This window comes from Bombyx mori, chromosome 3 (assembly GCF_030269925.1).
Source record: "Bombyx mori chromosome 3, ASM3026992v2".
In the NCBI taxonomy this organism is placed as follows: Eukaryota; Metazoa; Arthropoda; class Insecta; order Lepidoptera; family Bombycidae; genus Bombyx; species Bombyx mori.
Window position 1 is genome coordinate 11979127 of NC_085109.1, and position 17768 is coordinate 11996894.

General features: G+C 34.3%; 4 protein-coding genes across 4 annotated transcripts; 2 read left to right on the forward strand and 2 right to left on the reverse strand.

Moving 5' to 3' along the window:
* Nucleotides 1-1736: 1736 nt before the first annotated feature.
* On the forward strand, nt 1737-6134 carry LOC105841376 (general transcription factor IIH subunit 5). The gene is made up of 3 exons (XM_012688887.4): nt 1737-1898; nt 4636-4830; nt 5964-6134. Exons 1-2 carry the CDS (start codon nt 1864-1866, stop codon nt 4820-4822), a joined length of 222 nt encoding a protein of 73 aa, XP_012544341.1. The 5' UTR covers nt 1737-1863; the 3' UTR covers nt 4823-4830; nt 5964-6134.
* LOC101735414 (meiotic nuclear division protein 1 homolog) lies at nt 1892-4674 on the reverse strand. Its single transcript, XM_021346828.3, has 5 exons — nt 4540-4674; nt 3788-3924; nt 3168-3273; nt 2903-3049; nt 1892-2266 (listed from the first exon to the last, which is right to left on the reverse strand). The coding sequence occupies exons 1-5, from the start codon at nt 4627-4629 to the stop codon at nt 2129-2131; spliced, it is 618 nt and encodes a 205-aa protein (XP_021202503.2). The 5' UTR covers nt 4630-4674; the 3' UTR covers nt 1892-2128.
* On the forward strand, nt 5977-7248 carry LOC101744930 (zinc finger HIT domain-containing protein 1). The gene is made up of 3 exons (XM_012688885.2): nt 5977-6132; nt 6361-6530; nt 7048-7248. The coding sequence occupies exons 1-3, from the start codon at nt 5977-5979 to the stop codon at nt 7181-7183; spliced, it is 462 nt and encodes a 153-aa protein (XP_012544339.1). The 3' UTR covers nt 7184-7248.
* Nucleotides 7249-13465: 6217 nt separating this feature from the next.
* Nucleotides 13466-14143, reverse strand: ATOH8 (atonal homolog 8 (Drosophila); the record flags this gene model as incomplete). Its single annotated transcript, NM_001281892.1, is given in 2 exon segments — nt 13466-13474; nt 13476-14143. Coding segments are annotated over 2 exon segments (677 nt in total), but the record flags the coding sequence as incomplete, so codon positions are not given.
* Nucleotides 14144-17768: the final 3625 nt, after the last annotated feature.

Here is a 17768-nt window from a genome sequence, read left to right on the forward strand (position 1 = left end):
ATATTAAAATAAGACATGACTTAAAGGTCTTAGTTACCAGGTCATAAAATCCCTTAAAAAAAAAGCTTACACTTACGCCTTAAAGGCTTATTACACTTGGCTAAATTTAGTCGACTGAATTCAAAAGCAAATTTAGAAGCAAGTTGGAAGCTTCTGATTACACTGTTCTTAACTTCAGTTACTGAATCAATTGTCAGTATAAACGCGACGAAGTAGGACGTGTCGTGTGTGTGTGAATGGCCCCAGTATTATCTAAACAACAAAAAATTGGTCTAGGCGCAGACCTCGCTGTCGGCTCAATTGAAAAAAAAAAAAAATGAAGAGTATGGGCGAAGAAATATATATTGCTGCGCGGAAAGTTAGCAAATATGAACATTATGAGTGATTTATCTATCCGATGATATGTAGGAGAAGTAAAATGTCCCTTAGAAATAAGGTGACACTCTACAAAACTTGCATACGCCCCGTCATGACCTATGCAAGTGTAGTGTTCGCTCACGCGGCCCGCATACACTTGAAATCATTCCAAGTCATTCAATCCCGTTTTTGCAGGATAGCCGTCGGAGCCCCGTGGTTCGTCAGGAACGTCGACCTCCATGACGACCTGGACTTCGAGTCCACCAGTAAGTATATGCAGTCGGCGTCAATGCGCCACTTCGATAAAGCGGCACGACACGAGAACCCTCTCATCGTGGCCGCCGGTAACTACATTCCCGATCCTGCGGACAGAATGGAAAGCAGTCGACGTCGCCCAAAACACGTCATCTCGGATCCTCCCGATCCACTAACGGTGCTTTTAGGTACTTCAAGCACCGGTCACCGTTCTCGTCGAACCCGTCGCTTGCGACGAAGGGCTCGACGAGTAAATTAACTCTTAGACACAGCCCACTGAGTTTCTCGCCGGATCTTCTCAGTGGGTCGCGTTTCCGATCCGGTGGTAGATTCTGCGAAGCACGGCTCTTGCTAGGGTTCGTGTTAGCAACATCGTCAGGTTTGAGCCCCGTGAGCTCACCTACAAAAGTTAGGGTTACGCTGATATAGCCTCTCAAGGCTCTCAGCTTAGGCAGGAAAAAAAAAAAAAAAAAAAAAAAAAAAAAAGAATGATTTAGAACCAGCAGACTTCAGAAATGATCTACGAATGGATTCGAGGTCGTTTGACCAAATATTAAGCCTTGTGGCACAATTTTTTTCAAAAGCAGGATACTATCCTACGATACTACTATAGTCTATTATATATCTATATTATATAACTATTACATATCTAATCCTACGATAGTATAAGTCCAAAAGAAAGATTGGTTGTAACATTAAGATTTCTTGCAACAGGAAATTCGTATCAAGATTTAATTTTTAGTTCTTTATAATATCCCAACCCCTTCTGACAAAAATTATCCCTGAAACAAGTTGGGCTATTTATAAATGTTTGGCACATTTAATAAAGGTGAGCGAAATAAATACTTTTTATTCGGAAGTAAAAAACAAACTAAGCCGTCCTTACGCACGGAGAGCTATGGGACGACTGAAATCATTAAGTAACTAAATGCGATTACACCTTCTTATATGCGTTTCTAATTAGGCTTCTAAATGATTTAGTCAGTCAGAAACCATCCTTGCTACTGAATTTAGCAGGTTAACTTACTGAATGCTATTACACCGACTAAATTTAGCAAAGTGTAATGAGCCTTCCACACTTACCCATAAATAATAGATATTAAGTGTATAGTCTATGAATAATAGTTTATAATAGTAATAGTATTCTGTATAACCTATGGTATCTACTGAAAGTAGGGAGTAAATAGGTACCTACATACTTTATTTACAATTAATTATTACATAAAGTGACAAGTTCTAAAACAATGAACCATGGTGAATGTAATGAAAGGTGTCCTCGTTGAATGGTATTTATTATTTTTATTTCTCACAAATATTACTTTTACATATGCAAACTTACAGATAAAGTTAGAATCGTTACAATGTGCTTTAATGATTTGAATTTTAAATTACATCAGTTAATCAATTTACTACGTACAATATATTAACTTGCCAAAGAATTTCTTCTTTGGTTTTTCCCATACTTAAATTTAATGTTCTGGGCCTAGGTTATGAGGAATGCCTTGTATATAAAACTTCATTCAATGTAATCCATATCTTTAGGTATGTTAAAATTTTCTTCTAGTGCATCAATATCTATTTGAAAACTATTTTTTATATAAGATTTCAATATATATACATTTTCTGTCCATCTGTTGCTGGCTGTTTTCAATTCCTACAAAATGAAACATTTTTAATCCAATATTATTATTTGATAATATTATAGTTATGTCTTTGGTTATACATACTACCACCTACAGAAAGCTATTTATCAAAACATAGTATTTTTTTAAATGTACTTTGTTTTCCTTATTTTTAAATAATGAATACAATGCTTAATTAATATACTGATAAGTTATATTGAGTAATATTACCCACCAAATAATAAAATATATATTTTCTAGCATGAAATAGACATGTTAGACTTAAAAGTCATTACCAGTTGTAAGCTCATACAGTTTTGTCATTCTGCCTACATCTGCCAAAAAAAATATACACATTCCAGTTTGATCAGTTCACTTGGCCTTTATGAAATATAATAGTAACTGATCTAATGTGTGCAATATTAAAGTGGGTAGCAGAAGTCACATTGTGATACCTATCAACTTCAGTAACTTACTTAACACTTCAGAAACACTAAATACTATACTACTATAGAAAGGCCATGAACTGATTCATCAATTACTAAATCCTTAAACTTGGGACATTGGCCTTATCTATTGCGCTCACAGTGGGGCGCTAATATGAGCTTGAATGGAATATAGACCTTAAGACATCATCTCATCTACATTAATATAAGAATTGGATTTACAGTTATTTCACGTCTCAGTTGTGCAATATATTCAGGATCAGATTCTCTGTATTTTTGTAATTCTCTCTTATATGAAGCCTCTTGCTTTTGAAGATCTTCTAAAGATGATAATATTTTTATTCTTTCTTCAGATATCTCTCTGCCTTTCTAATATTAAAGTCAATTAATAAATATATCAGTCTCTGATAAATATAGAATAGAATTAAGTTTCATTATAACTCTATAGACTATACTATACTAAGTAAAAAACTATAAATATTCTGACCGATTCTGCTATAAGGACTTCCTCAGTTTTCTTTAACTTCTTCGTACATTCATCAAATTCATTCTGGAGTTCTTGTAGCTTCCTCTTCTTGGTACTTTTTGCTTTGCTACAAGTAATTTATTTAATGTTTGCATGGCATTACCACAGCTTGCTTGATTTGAAAAATAATTTTGCAGTCATAAATTTTTAAAAAGCACAATTGTTTACTCTTAATTTCTCATAGCATCAGTGTGTAAAGTCCATGTAAATTTTATTATTCAAAATAATAAAACTAGTCTTAGTCAATGACTGACTCGGTGGTGCAAAAGTTGGCACCCCTGACTGCCGAAAGTTGTGGATTCGATTCCCATATTGGGCAAAAATTTATTCATTCAGCTTTACTGCTTACATGAGTCCACCTGGTTTTACATGGTAACCGAAGCCCATAGACATTACAACATAAATGCTGCCACCTGCCTTGAGACAAGATTTCTAAGGTCTCAGTTGTAACAGCATGATGACCTAACACCCTTCAAACCGAAATAAATAACTGCTTAATGGCAGAAATAGGCCAGATTTGACGCCAGATGATAATGTACTGTTCTGTTCCCAGTTATTTAGTTAGTTGTTTAACATAGTACCTTGGGAAAGACCAAAAGTACACTGAAGTCCCAATTTTTTCAGAATCAACCAGGTGATCATCAATTAGACTCTGAATCACTTCTTTAACTGATTGCATTGTAATACCCTTTTCTTTTGGTGCTATTTTTTCTAGTTCCTGTAAAAGTTAAAATATAAAATATTATCTTAATAGATTTTGTTATGGCCACTTCTGTTTTATGTGCTGTCTAAACATTTTCTTTTGAACTAATTATTGACTATTTGGTGACTCAACTAACATGATCACCAACAAATAAGAAATTGGACTCCTACCAAGTAAGTCAAATGATGAGTAAACATTCGTGAAAACTTCATTTATTATTACTTTGCTCTCAATTAATTAAAAAACGACCTTGCATTGCTAGTAAGTAAGAAACTCCAGACACTATTTCACACTGTCTCATTTATCCTAAATAAGAGATATATTTTATTGCTTAGTTGAGTGGAAGAGCTTAATACCCACCCCTGGTGTATGTGATTAGGTTACTGGAGTCAACAGACATCACAATGTATGTGCCACCCATCAGTATTATCAGATTTCATTAATTATTTATTGTGAAAGTCATTTATAAACATGTTTAATTACAAAGTTCATTACTAAAATTGGCACCTAACCGCTGGGTTTAAACATTGCTATAATAATACTGTTTAATATGAGTACATCTGGCATCTTATCGTTTAGGGCAGAGTGACATCGAAAGCTATGTATGAAGTTGTAATTTAATGAGGTTACCTTTAATTGAAAAAAATCTTGACTTTGATGGAATATTTCAAGCATTCTGGTCTTCTTTTCATCAGCACTAAGACCTCGTTTCTTGGACATTTTCAGTGATCCGGCAATGAAACAATTCTTACTACACTTGGATGAAACTCTTGCACTTGGTAGAAAGTTTATTCTTCAAGACCTGGATGAAACACACTTGTTCATATCAGCTGATATTGTGGAGACTCTACAAGCTCGCGTTGACGATTTAATGGACCAGCTCAGCATACCCGTGCACGATAAAGGATTATAAATTACGAGGTAAATATTCAAACATATTTGTATAATATATGGTGATAGAGATCCGCATTTGTGCGCGAATCGCGAAATTTTACTTCATCATCATCATCATCATCAGCCTTTATCTGCCCACTGCTGGACATAGGCCTTCCCCAATGCCTTCCACATAATGCTTTTTTTTATTAATATTATTAGGTTTATGTATGATTCGATTTTCAATTTTTATAGTTTTACTTCTTATTTAACCTATTTATCCTTATAGTCTTATTTGTAAATAAAAAATATTTATATTAAATAATATTTAAAAAAAGACTAAACAACACGCTTTTATAGAAAATTCAACAAAAAAAAAATTAAAATAAATTATTTATATAAAAGCGTGGGGTGCGCGGTGTCAATAGTTCGAGATATTTTATTGATAGATATGAGTGGAATTTGATAATACCTAAAGCACCCAATGCTTTTTTTTACAATAGATTTATTTATTGTATTGTACAGATGGAGCTAATATTATGAACGTAAGTTAATTACACAAAAACTAGTTGTTCTATAATTAACTATTATAAAAATATATTAAGGATGTCCTTTAATTATGATTAAGACATGTGTAAATTAATGTTAACTCAGAAAACAAGGCTGCTGGAAAATGTTTTAGCATAAAATACAGAAGAAGACTACTAATCAGTGCAAATATAAATTAGTGTTATAAAATCAAATTTAAATTTAAAAACATTTACATAATTAACTGTGTATTCTATTTTTATGTGATCTGTAGTTGTATTGGTTTGCACAATGTTAGATCATTTAAGAATAACATAACAAAGAATGATGATGATGAATGTTTAGTTTTGTCTGTTGAAGATATTAAGTAATTAAAATCAGTCTCTGTTCAAAGCCTCAATCGATATAGTCAAGACTAGTCTAATCAGATTCATCATACTTATTTATCTATTGGCACGTCAAATTGATAGATTAAGAAAGTGGGCCTATTGCAAAGTTGTGTTGTATTGTTCTATTATAAATCCTATTGTTGTTGTACTATCAAAGTTGTATACAGCCTGCCTTAAATCTACACTATATTATATATTTTTCGATGAACTAAACAAAAGATACAAGAAAGATAAGAGAATCAATTAATATATTCTTGATTATAGTTGCTACATCAAAATGACCTCACGCGAATCTGGAAGAGTCAAAGATGCCGAGAGAAGAAAGGTTTTGGATGATGTGGCGAGAAAACGTCGAGCGAGAAAAGCAGTTGAGGCCCTAGAACAAGATAACTTTCATGAAGACCCACATGCAGATTTAGTTATGTCAAAGAAGGTAACATTGTTAAACTACGGAGCTTCATTCTTAATTATTTATTCAGGACGTCAATTCTGATACTCATCAAATTTATTAAATTTAAAGCCCTTAAGTCAGTAGACCAAAAATTGTCTTAATTAAATAATTTTTGTGATAGAATCTAGATTTACGATATGCTGATGTTATGATAAATCAAAAAAATATAATAATATAAATACTGAAATTGAAATGGTCAAATTATTACAGGTGCCGAAATTCGCAGACTCTAATGAGAAACCAACTAGGAAGAAGAAGTCTAAAAGCGCTGAATATTATAAGATGCGATTTCGGAAAACGTTTGCGCAGCTGGTAGAAGAGGATGCAAGTTTTAGATCAAAACCTCCTAACTACTTGTCCGCACAAGCGCCACCTTCTAAGTAAAAGCACTTGTTAAGTTATTGTTATTCACCTAGTTTTGGCATTCATGTATGTAAGGTTGTAGGTACAAGACGAAATTCGTGCCAATATGTAGGCAGCTTTGGAAATACAATAATATTATAAACTGTGGTTATGAGTGCTCAAATTTTTTTCTCCTCTTTGAACTGATCTTCTGCAAATCCTCTTGTTATAATGAAACAATTATTCGAACTGTCGAAGTTCATATTATAGTCGATGATGTGTTAACTTAAAATCTTTTCAAATATATCTCAATGAATTAATGTATGAATTAATAAAAATAAACTATGTATTATCGCCTGAACTATTGTAAAACTAAATATATCGTTCTCGAAAATGGTGTAGTCTCTCAGAAATGATAAAATCCTAAGCATATTTTGGCGTATCATGAAATTAGTCTTGAAAAGTTAGATTGAAAAACTTTATATAACTGTAAAGGATTTCTAATACTTTATAATCTTAAATAATGGGAAATTTAATAAAATGCGACATTTTCAGATTTCCCGAGCGACATTTCTGTGCTGTTTGTGGGTTTCCATCGAATTACACATGTATACCATGTGGTGCTAGATATTGTAGTGTAAAGTGTCTCGGAACTCACTTGGATACGCGATGCCTCAAATGGACTGCTTAATTTCAAGAAACTATCTTTAAGTTAATATTGTGATAATTTACGTAATAAAATTTAATAAAACAATAGTTCTGTTGTTCAAAATTCCCGCGTAAAACCTTTAACATTCTTTTTGAAGTTGACGAAATCTAACGCAAAGTATCAAACTCATACAGCCAATTCAAAATGATTTATGAAAACTATTACTTTTTTGATTTTAATTTTCATACAAAATTGTTTTCGATAGTTTATTAGATTAATAATTTGTTTAAAAGAATAGAATAATTTATCTCACCTTGTTTCGAATTGCTAGAAGAACCACAAGTAGCGGGGAGGCTTTGGATATCATCTAATAAATTTTAATGATGATGCGTTTTTTAAGAATGCTAGGAGTGAAATCATAATGAACACGAATGTTTAAATACCTATACACTTTGTTCATCTAATTTCTTCAGGGTTTAACGTTTATTAATGGTGAACAAGTGTGGGAAAATGAAAAATTCGCTGACTTTTTCTTGATTCTTTCATTTGACTAAGACTTTAATCACTTTTTTTATTTCATTTAATTTAACTCAACCATCATCGTAAATCAACAATATTACATTCCGCTCCGTATCATTTTTCATTTAACAGCTTACAGCAGCAACGGACTCGCAAAAAGCCATACTGATTTTTTTTAGATCATATCGGTTTTATTAAAGTTTTAACTATCTATGCATGGCGGTTTGTAAATTCCTGAAGTCTACGTTGGTTGGTTATTTTCGGTGTTAGTGTCCTTAGAAAGATACCTATTATGTAAAAATTGGTTACCCACGAAATATTAATTAATATATTTTGGCAAGAATACTGTGCATATTACGATCACTGTACCTTATATTTACCCGTTCGGTAAAGCTAGAATAACCCATCAAGGTAACTAGCTTTGGTGCTAGCTAAGCAAAAAAAGTAATACTGGTCTGAGAAAAAAACGCCTCGCAGTAATATTGCCTGTGTCAATATTTTCTGTCTGTCGGGATTCTAAGTTTTCCTCTGATTTTAATATATACATCGAAAAAGCAAACTAAGCTGAGTTAATATCGAAGTTGTTGAATTAAATATTGTATCGTTCCGATAATCTTTCTATTTGCACGTTTATGAACTCATGCAGACGACTTAAAAGTCTGTGTGGCACGCGCTCGAATCTGAGGGACTCTATAGTCCCTTCTTTATTTCGCGTGAAAATTGTGTTATTGGATCACTCCTAATTAACACCACATATGAAACTATAGGAGTTTTATTGTTACAGCGGCTTACACAGTTTTAAGGTATCTATACACTTATTATTTTTTTCATCTTATATGTATTTTCGGCGGTAATAAATCTCTTGTCACAGACTATCTTGTTTTTTCCACCTCTCGTGTGTTCCGGCTTACGCATCATAAAAAAGATGTGTTCTTAAACGCCATAAATACAATCGGAACTCTTATGAAAAATTTTTAATTTTCGGTGGCGTTGCCATGGTTACGAAGTTATTGATGAGACATTTTTTTATCAATTTTCTTTTTTATAAAAAAAAATGTGATGACGTGCTAACCATACATAGCCTGCGGAGTAGATTACAAATATTCATAAGATACAGGTGTTTTTTTCTGAATAGCAATCGATTCCTACGAAGCAATTAAAAAAATTCTGATACTTAGTTAATTCAAACCTACGATTGTAGTGGTAAATTATATTATTATAGCTCTACGTTAGCAGATAAACTCGTGCCTTTACTAGTAATAAATGGTCAACGAAACCCATATATACATTAATAACGTGAATTGTCGCCACCCATCTTATTCTACAACCGCAACTAAAGTTTTTATTTTTTTATTGCATAAGTGGGTGGACGAGCTCACGGCCCACCTGGTGTTAAGTACCATAGACATCAAAGTAAATGCCGTTACCCATCTAGAGATATGAGTTTTAAGGTATAATTACTACGGCTGCTTCACCCTTCAACCCGTAACGCATTACTGCTTCACGGCAGAAATAGGCAGGGTGGTGGTACCTACCCGTGCGGCCTCACGAGAGGTCCTCCCATAGACACATCCCACTGAGTTTCTCGCAGGATCTTCTCAGTGGGTCGCGATTCCGGTGGTAGATCCTGCGAAGCACTGCTCTTGGTAGGGCCAGTGTTGGCAACACCTTCGGTTTGCGCCCCGAGAGCTCACCAACACGCTAGGGTAACGCTGATATAGCCTCTCAAGGCTATCAGCATAGGTAGGAAAAAAGAAAAAAAGAGGTCCTACCACCAGTAAAGTCTCATTTGATTGACTGTCATACAGTAACAACATAAATAGGCAGTACAATGTTATCTGTGGCCTCACAATTATTACTAAATTGGACTTTTTGGCGGGAACGCGAGAAGTGAAGTTGTGTGATTTGTTTTATTTTGTGTTTCTTCAGGTTTAAATGTGTAATGACGGTGGTTTATTGACTGTTTAATATCTGTGAAAATGCATAAATGTGGGAAAATGAAACAAAGCCGCTGGACGTAACTTCTCGGGATCCTCCAAAAAGTCCACTGAAAAAAATTTCAATAAGTGACCACCATTTTACTGAGATTAGGTATATTTCATCACATATCATCTCATTTTATTTAATTTCATCCCAGTTGATTAATGCCTCAAATTAATCATCTTCATTTCATTTCATTTCACTCAATTATTATCATTTTTCATAAACGAATATAAATTAAAATAAGACATGACTTAAAGGTCTTCATAACCAGGTCAAAAATCCCTTAAAAAAAATTACTAAATTGAGCGGCGGTTGCGTTCAAGCTACACACGCGTCTGTCTACAAACATCAGCAGATAATACATATCCTATCCAAAGAAACTGTCGGAACAGCAGGCACCCTATTGATTCTTTAGCGCGTGCCCTTATCACCGACCCCCCGACAGCTGTGTGATAACAGACCCCATTATCACAAGCAGATGTAGGTCTTCAAAATCACTTCCTATTCGACGACAAACAATATTGAAAATTTCGCACAAGAAATCTTAGTACTGTGAGAAATCCGCTGAAATCTTACAATTTATAACCAAAGGTTTTGGATATTGGTTTAACGTTATCCGAATATGGTTTACAACTACATATTCCGATAATATTCAGGATAATTTTAATGTCGGTATCAATATAATTTCTTTGTTTAATATACTTAGAAAACTAACTTTTTTATTACATTCATGGTAAAAAGCAATATACAAACCGCAACAAAAGATTATTTCGCGCCAGAAATAGAAATAAGGAGGTACCTTTTGAAGTCGTCGTGGCCTAAAGGATAAGACGTCCGGTGCATTCGTATCTAGTGATGCATCAGTGCTCGAATCCCGCTGGCAAGTACCAATTTTTCTAATGTAATACGTACTTAATTAATGTTCACGATTGACTTCCACGGTGAAGGAATAACATCGTGTAGTAAAAATCAAACCCGCAATTTTTTTATTTGCGTAATTACTGGTGGTAGGAGCTCTTGTGAGTCCGCACGGGTAGGTACCACCACCCTGCCTATTTCTGCCGTGAAGCAGTAATGCGTTTCGGTTTGAAGGGTGGGGCAGCCGTTGTAACTATACTGAGACCTTAGAACTTATATCGCAAGGTACCTAGGTGGCAGCATTTACGTTGTAGATGTCTATGGGCACCGGTAACCGCTTAACACCAGGTGGGCCGTGAGATCGTCCACCTACGAAAAACAAAACCTATTCGTACAGGTTACCTAACAATTATTCTTGGAGATACGATTTTGTAACAACATATTACCTGCATGTTGCTACATCTGGCGTGCCAGATTTCAGATACTGTCATAATCAATGTTATTGACAATGCCAATTATTTAGCCACTAGACCTCGGGAACTATCCGCCTAAACTTGATGATTTGGTTCTATATCAATGATATTAATAAAATATTTAGATTACACGTAAAATGTTAATGAAACAACAAAATACTCATGTAATATTTTCTCATTTATTTCATTTCTTTCGTCCTTTAATTGAAGCAACTCTAATAAATCATTGCAAAAATGTTTTACCGCTGAGTAACTCTCAAAGTACATGTGCTCTTTTCATTTCAAACAAACAAAGTAAGTGGATAGCTCAGATTTAACTCAAAGCAAATTATTACATAGGCCAAAATTTCTCAAAAGAATACCATGTGCGTGAATTTTAAATCTCATAACTTTTCTTTCATTTTCTGCATAAATAGTATCATTTCGCGATTCTGTGTAATTGCTGGTCACAACATAATTTTTATTTGATTTTCATACATTAAAATTGCATCTGCGTGCTACAATTTGTATGAGATTTGGAAAACAAATTGGCAACGATTCACTAAAGTCACTCTTCAAACTTATTGTAATAATATATTTACAGGTATATCACAATGTGTTCTCAAGGCAATTAACAGACCCAAGCACCAATTAGGCTTCATTGTTTCTAGGGTTCCGCACATAAATTTCTTCACAACCGGTTCCGGAGAGGCTTGTTTTACAAATATGTCTTTTACCATAATTTTTCGTGATCCTAAACAATGTTTAATATTCATACAATTGAAGACATGAGTGGATGAAGCGCTTAAGTAACATTTTTAAGATTTTTGAGTTTTTACATTGAATGAAGATGTTATGTGCCTATAAACCATACTAGACCTTAATACACTAAATTTAAAGGCAATTTTTAGAAATTACATGTGATGAAGGATTTATGTACGAAGAAAAAGTACAAATAAAAGTTTGTTCCCCGCTTTCTCAAAATTAACAAATTGTATCATATCCCCTTCATCCACCCAGGTTTTTTATTTTTTTATTATTATTTTTTTTTTAAATAAAACTCAATTAGCTAGAATAATTTAGAAGTATCCCAAATAGTATTTTTACGTGATAATCAAGCTTGTGGAGAGTATTAAGCGGTAGGCAGCGACTTGGCTCTGCCCCTGGCATTGCTGAAGTCCATGGGCGACAGTAACCACTCACCATCAGGGCCGTATGCTCGTCTGCCTACAAGGGCAATAAAAAAAATCGCATCGCAAGCTTCCGGAACATGACAAATCCATTGTATTCAATGTTTAAATATAGTAATCGACACGTGCGTAAAAGTTACTTGTATTATAATTTGGCTGGTGTAATGACATCGATGACCAGTTACAAAAAAATTACAATAATGAGAGCCTTCTCGTTCATAACACATACCTTACAAAACATTACAAATACTAACTACCCTTTAACTATTTACACAAATGCAATAACAATCTCCCTTAATTATTTTCTTAATATTAGTGACTCATTTTTGATAAATATACATATATTAGTTTTAAAGCCACGTACATGGTGTTTTAATTTTTACATCACTCTGTTTCACCCTTATGCTTAATACTGGGTCGAAGGAATGGTTAACATGGTTTTGGATAGGATTCTCCTCAGTAATTTTAACGGCAATCATGCCATTTTGTCTTTTTTTCAGTCAAAGATACTGCTATTGGCTTCTTTTTTTTATTTTTCAAGGTCAGAATGGCACAGATGTGTTGCAAACAACAACAAAAAAACTTTTTTTAATTTACTACCAATGACGAAAAATTTGGACATCGCCATTTTAAATATTAGAGAGATCTCCTGTTTCCAAGGAACTTTTCAATACGTAGTAGTAAGTTTGCACGACATCTTCAAGAACATCTTAAAGTGATCAGTCATAATAAGAATAACAAATGAGATTCTATTTACGGACGCATCTCGCGATGCCCGCACAAACCAATTTAGCTGTTTTATATATAAGTAATTCTTAATCAGTAACAGGAATATTTTAGATAACATAAAGATATATGTTTTTAATGGCAATAAGTTTCAAAGCGCATGCCGATGTCAAAGACTCCTACAGATTTACTATTTAAGAGTGAAGCTCATAACACTAAATCATTATGAATGTATCAACAACCTAATTTAATAGGTATTTAAAATTTTGTATTCAACATTATTGTCATAAAATTGTACCAGTTATAATTTTGTATAGGCCACTTGGGACGGTATATTTAATCAATAGTTTTATTATCAAATTCGTATTACGCTTTACAAAGAACAAGTTCTAAAAGACAAATGTTTTTCAATTTTCATTGCTAAATGATCTGCCTTTTTGTCTTGTAATGGAATTTAGAATACACAAAACAATTTAAAAAATCCATAAGGATTTTCACTGAACAAAATCACGAACACCGAAGTAAGGTTCAAGTGATTTTCATTCAAGATTCATCCTTCTTTTTTCTTAATTTTCCTTCAGTGTGTATCGTGTGTGTCACGTTATCCACTGCGTTGTTGAGGTCACTGTCCGGCTCGATGACTGCGGAAAGTGCCGCAATGTACGCGCACGCTATCCTTAAAACCGAAAGCTTCGATAGCTTTTGGTTATGGCTGTAGGCGGGAACGGAACGCCTTAGCGTGTCGAACGCCGCACTTATGGTATGGACCCTCGTCCTTTCCCTGGCATTGGCTTCTATCCGTCTCTCGCGGGTCATGTTCTTGTAATTCCTTTGCTCCCTAGGTTTTGATTTTTCAGGGTACTCCATTACTCCCGGATGAGGGGGCACTCTCGGAAGTCCTTGCGGTTCGGGCGGCGGGGGAATTGGCGGTACGGGGGGCGGAGGGGGATCTAGCGGTCTCCTCCTTTGCCTCAAAAGACTAGTTTCACCGCTTTTCTTGACTAAAGACAAAGGCTCTCTCTGCGGTTCTTCGGTGAAAGACCACGGCCGAAACGGGTTCTGCGAGTCACTGTCGGGGCTGGCCACGTCATCACTGGAACTGAGGCGTATTCGTTTCTTTGGAGGCTGGAGTCGGCTGGGTGTCCGCTCCCGCTTGTTCCGGGTCTCAGACTCCACCAGCCGAACTCCGGAGTCATCTGAGTGCGCAGGTCCCGAGCATGAATCGTCGTCCTCGCCACCCGAAACAAAACCAGCGTCTCTTTCTAACATACGATCTGAAATGAAACAGAAAACATGTTATAATTTACATTTGAAAACGATTAGGTACTGACTACTGTATTGTAATGGGTGACACTAGTCATATATGTATAAGCAGGAATGTATTTCGAACAAATTCAAGAAATTGTAAAGAAATTATTTGTTACAGCAAATCTTTAGTGACCATTCGAAAATAAAATAATAAAAAATACATTTCGACTAGAACATGAATATTAAACGCCACTTCCACATATTTGGAATAGCAAACACGAATCTCCATAGAAACAGATCAGAATTGAGAAACATTTCCTACGTTTTTATTATCATTTTATCTTCGATCAATAATAGTACTAGATTAAGGATCAGGAACAAAAATAAGACGCTCCAGTGGCCACGTTTGCAGACACGAAAACATCTTCATTTCTTAGAAAAAATTTTAATAATGTTAACGACTTCAGTTTATTATAAACCTTAAAACTTAAACATAAAGTTTAATTACCATTGCAAAATATATGTATTTAGGTCCTTTCGTCAGAAAAAGAATATTATGGAATAAATTTAAAATGTCACTTGGACATAAAAAGTCATCAGTACAAAAATATTTATTCTAAAATGATACTTAAAGCCTAATTTATAAGGTTAAAAATATTTGTTTAAAATTTCGTGCTTATTGTATTGTGGAACTAGATGTAGTTCTTGGTATTACATTTCAATGCTCAGAACACAGTAAGTATTGAAAGACATAGAGTTGCAGAATATACATATTTGTTTTAGGTTTGTTTTGTATGGTCGCAACTATTTTTGACCGATTCAAAAAAGTAGTAGATAATATTTTACATTGCCGCTATTACAACAAATAGATAAAAAATAAAATTGAATAAAGTTAAAAAAATATGAAAGGAAACACGAAACATGTTTTCCACGTATTCTTTATACAGAAGTAATTAAAACAATAATGTAGGTTTAATTACCTTTAAACAGATTCAGTTTGTTATAAAGCTGTCTTTTAGAAGTCATTTTTATATGAGCAGTTTCGTTTTTACAAATATAATGTAATCTTATATCAATGAATTTTTCTATAATCAGTTTAATTTAGGCTTATTTTATGGCTGTGTTCGTTTCCCCCAGAAAACAAATCCTTTTCAGCATATACGCTTAAAATATTTACACATACATATAAAGTTTTTTTAATACTTTTTTGCATTGATTTGCCACCACCATTGAACAATTCTAGAATTTTTATAAGGGTTCTATATTTCTTCTCCTCTTTCTTTCGCGACAATATATATCCATTGTGCACAGCGAAAAGGGGCTACTAGGAAATCTACAAACAAAAATAACATTATAAAATAACAAAACTACTCTATGCATTCCCTGTCCAAGAATAGGTGATGTTTGTTACAATAGTTGGTGCCTTGTTGCAAACATTGGCCAAACAATTACAATATTCGTAAATTGTGTTTTATTTACAATATAATTGTGTTTATTATTTTATGAAAAACACTTAATAATATAAATTTACCAAAAAAAGATATTCCTTCCAAAACCTTGGTGTTACGGTGGTTTTTTACTCAGTTTTTGAACGCGCATTGCAGCGTTTTGACGTCTTAGTGTTGGCTATGATTGGACCATATACTAATTTTAAATAAGACCACAAATTTATTTGTGGTCTTATTTTTCGGGCCGTTTTTGAAGCGCTAATCGCGAATCTAGTAGTATTATTGATCGAAGCATTTTATGTTGAAACCGTCCGAATTCCGAACACCGGAATTGTTGTTCTCCTATTTGGTGAATACCTGATCATTTTTGGCTAACACGAATTAAAAATATACATTTTAAATGTTTGTGTTCTTATATATTCTGTCGATCTTTGCTTGTGTGTCACTTGGCGCCGGCGCTCGCGAGCTTACGTCACCATAGGTACAGACGTTATAGTCATTAAATGATAAACATATAAACGAGATTTCTCAAGTCAATAAAATACCATAACTATTAGTAATCTATTAAGTGGTGGTAGGACCTTTTGTGAGTCCGCACGGGTAGGTACCACCACCCTGCCTATTTCTGCCGTGAAGCAGTAATGCGTTTCGGTTTAAAGGGTGGGGCAGCCGTTGTAACTACCTATATATTGAGGCCTTAGAACGTATATCTCTCTTATTTAGCCACTAGACCTCGGGAACTATCCGCCTAAACTGGATGATTTTGTTCTATGTAAGTTAATAATAATAAGTTCATTAATCTTTAGCGCTGCGAAATGGGCTAATCCTAGACCATTTAGACCTAAGCAAAAGCCTCAAAAAGAAAACAAAATTTGGTTTCATTGAGAAGCTCCGTTTGTAAATTAAAATTATTATACTAAAGCATCATTAAATCTAAAACGACATCACGATGATTATTGAGAAAAACATCAATTTGACACATGTAAGATTTTTTCGAAATCGTTGTTTAAAAAATATATCTTAAGACTCATCTCGAGGTTTGAATGTCGCGTACACCGTACAATCTCGTGGCATGCACATATGTATCTATAAGCGCCCAACCGGTTCCACATATGGTCAGGCCGGCTCTGATTGTTATTTAATCATATCATTTTACGCGCCGATAGTCCGCATTCCTGCACCAAAACTATATAAACTATTGAATGATTCTGACTTCATTTGAAATAAGCGTATTTGTTTCTATTTGGCTCACAAAAAAGTTGAGACTAATAGGAATAATACGAAGGTACCTACTACAGAGCTCACATAAAAATCTCTACAAGGAATGTTTAAAAATGGCGTGTGGAAGAAACAAAGTAGCATCGGTCTCACATGTTCTTACGTATCCATCAGATTCAATAACTTTTACATTAAACGCCTTCAGCTCTAATACTAAGAGCAAGCTTAGAGACCCCGATAATCGTACTCGTCCAACTCGGCAAAGAATTGGATGTGCAACCTAACCCATGCATCAGCCCGCTGAGCTTCTCGCCGGCTCCGGCAGCAAAGTATCAGTCTAATTTTACCTTCTTCCCAAATTCTTTCTACCCGCGATCTTTACTGCGATAGGCCGTACTCTTAAGCCAACATCTGCTACATATTTCAACAAGGAATCGGTTGTAAATTTTTGTCTCCGAGGTACTATTAAAATTCACCTCATAGCCCAGTTCGTTCAATTCGATTTAGATCGAGATAGCTATCGATTAGATAGAGTTTTTAAAAGTAAATTAACTATTAAATAGTGTGTGTGTGTGTGTTCGACCTTAAGTTTCCTGTGGAGCTTAGAGCGATGTTCATCATTATTAAAGGCATCAAACAGCCCAGCGGCTTTAGATACAAACAAAAATACTTCAGACGCGTGACAAACGTATTCCAACACAGTTCTATAACATGTATAAATATATTTTTTTACAATGGATCCAGCTAAGCGTTGGTTTTCCCCAACTAAAAACTGCCGGTATAGAGTTCCATGTTTTTATTAACATTTCACGGACATACGGATGTTTTCGTATTTAATATGTTTGTTGTGCAATTATACGTTAAAAATATTTCTAGTGATCGAGAATGTTATTTTATTTCCATCAACAGATCTAGAATAATTTAGGCTCTTTTATTTCGACATAAACCATGATTATCACACCACTGAACCATAATATATAATACG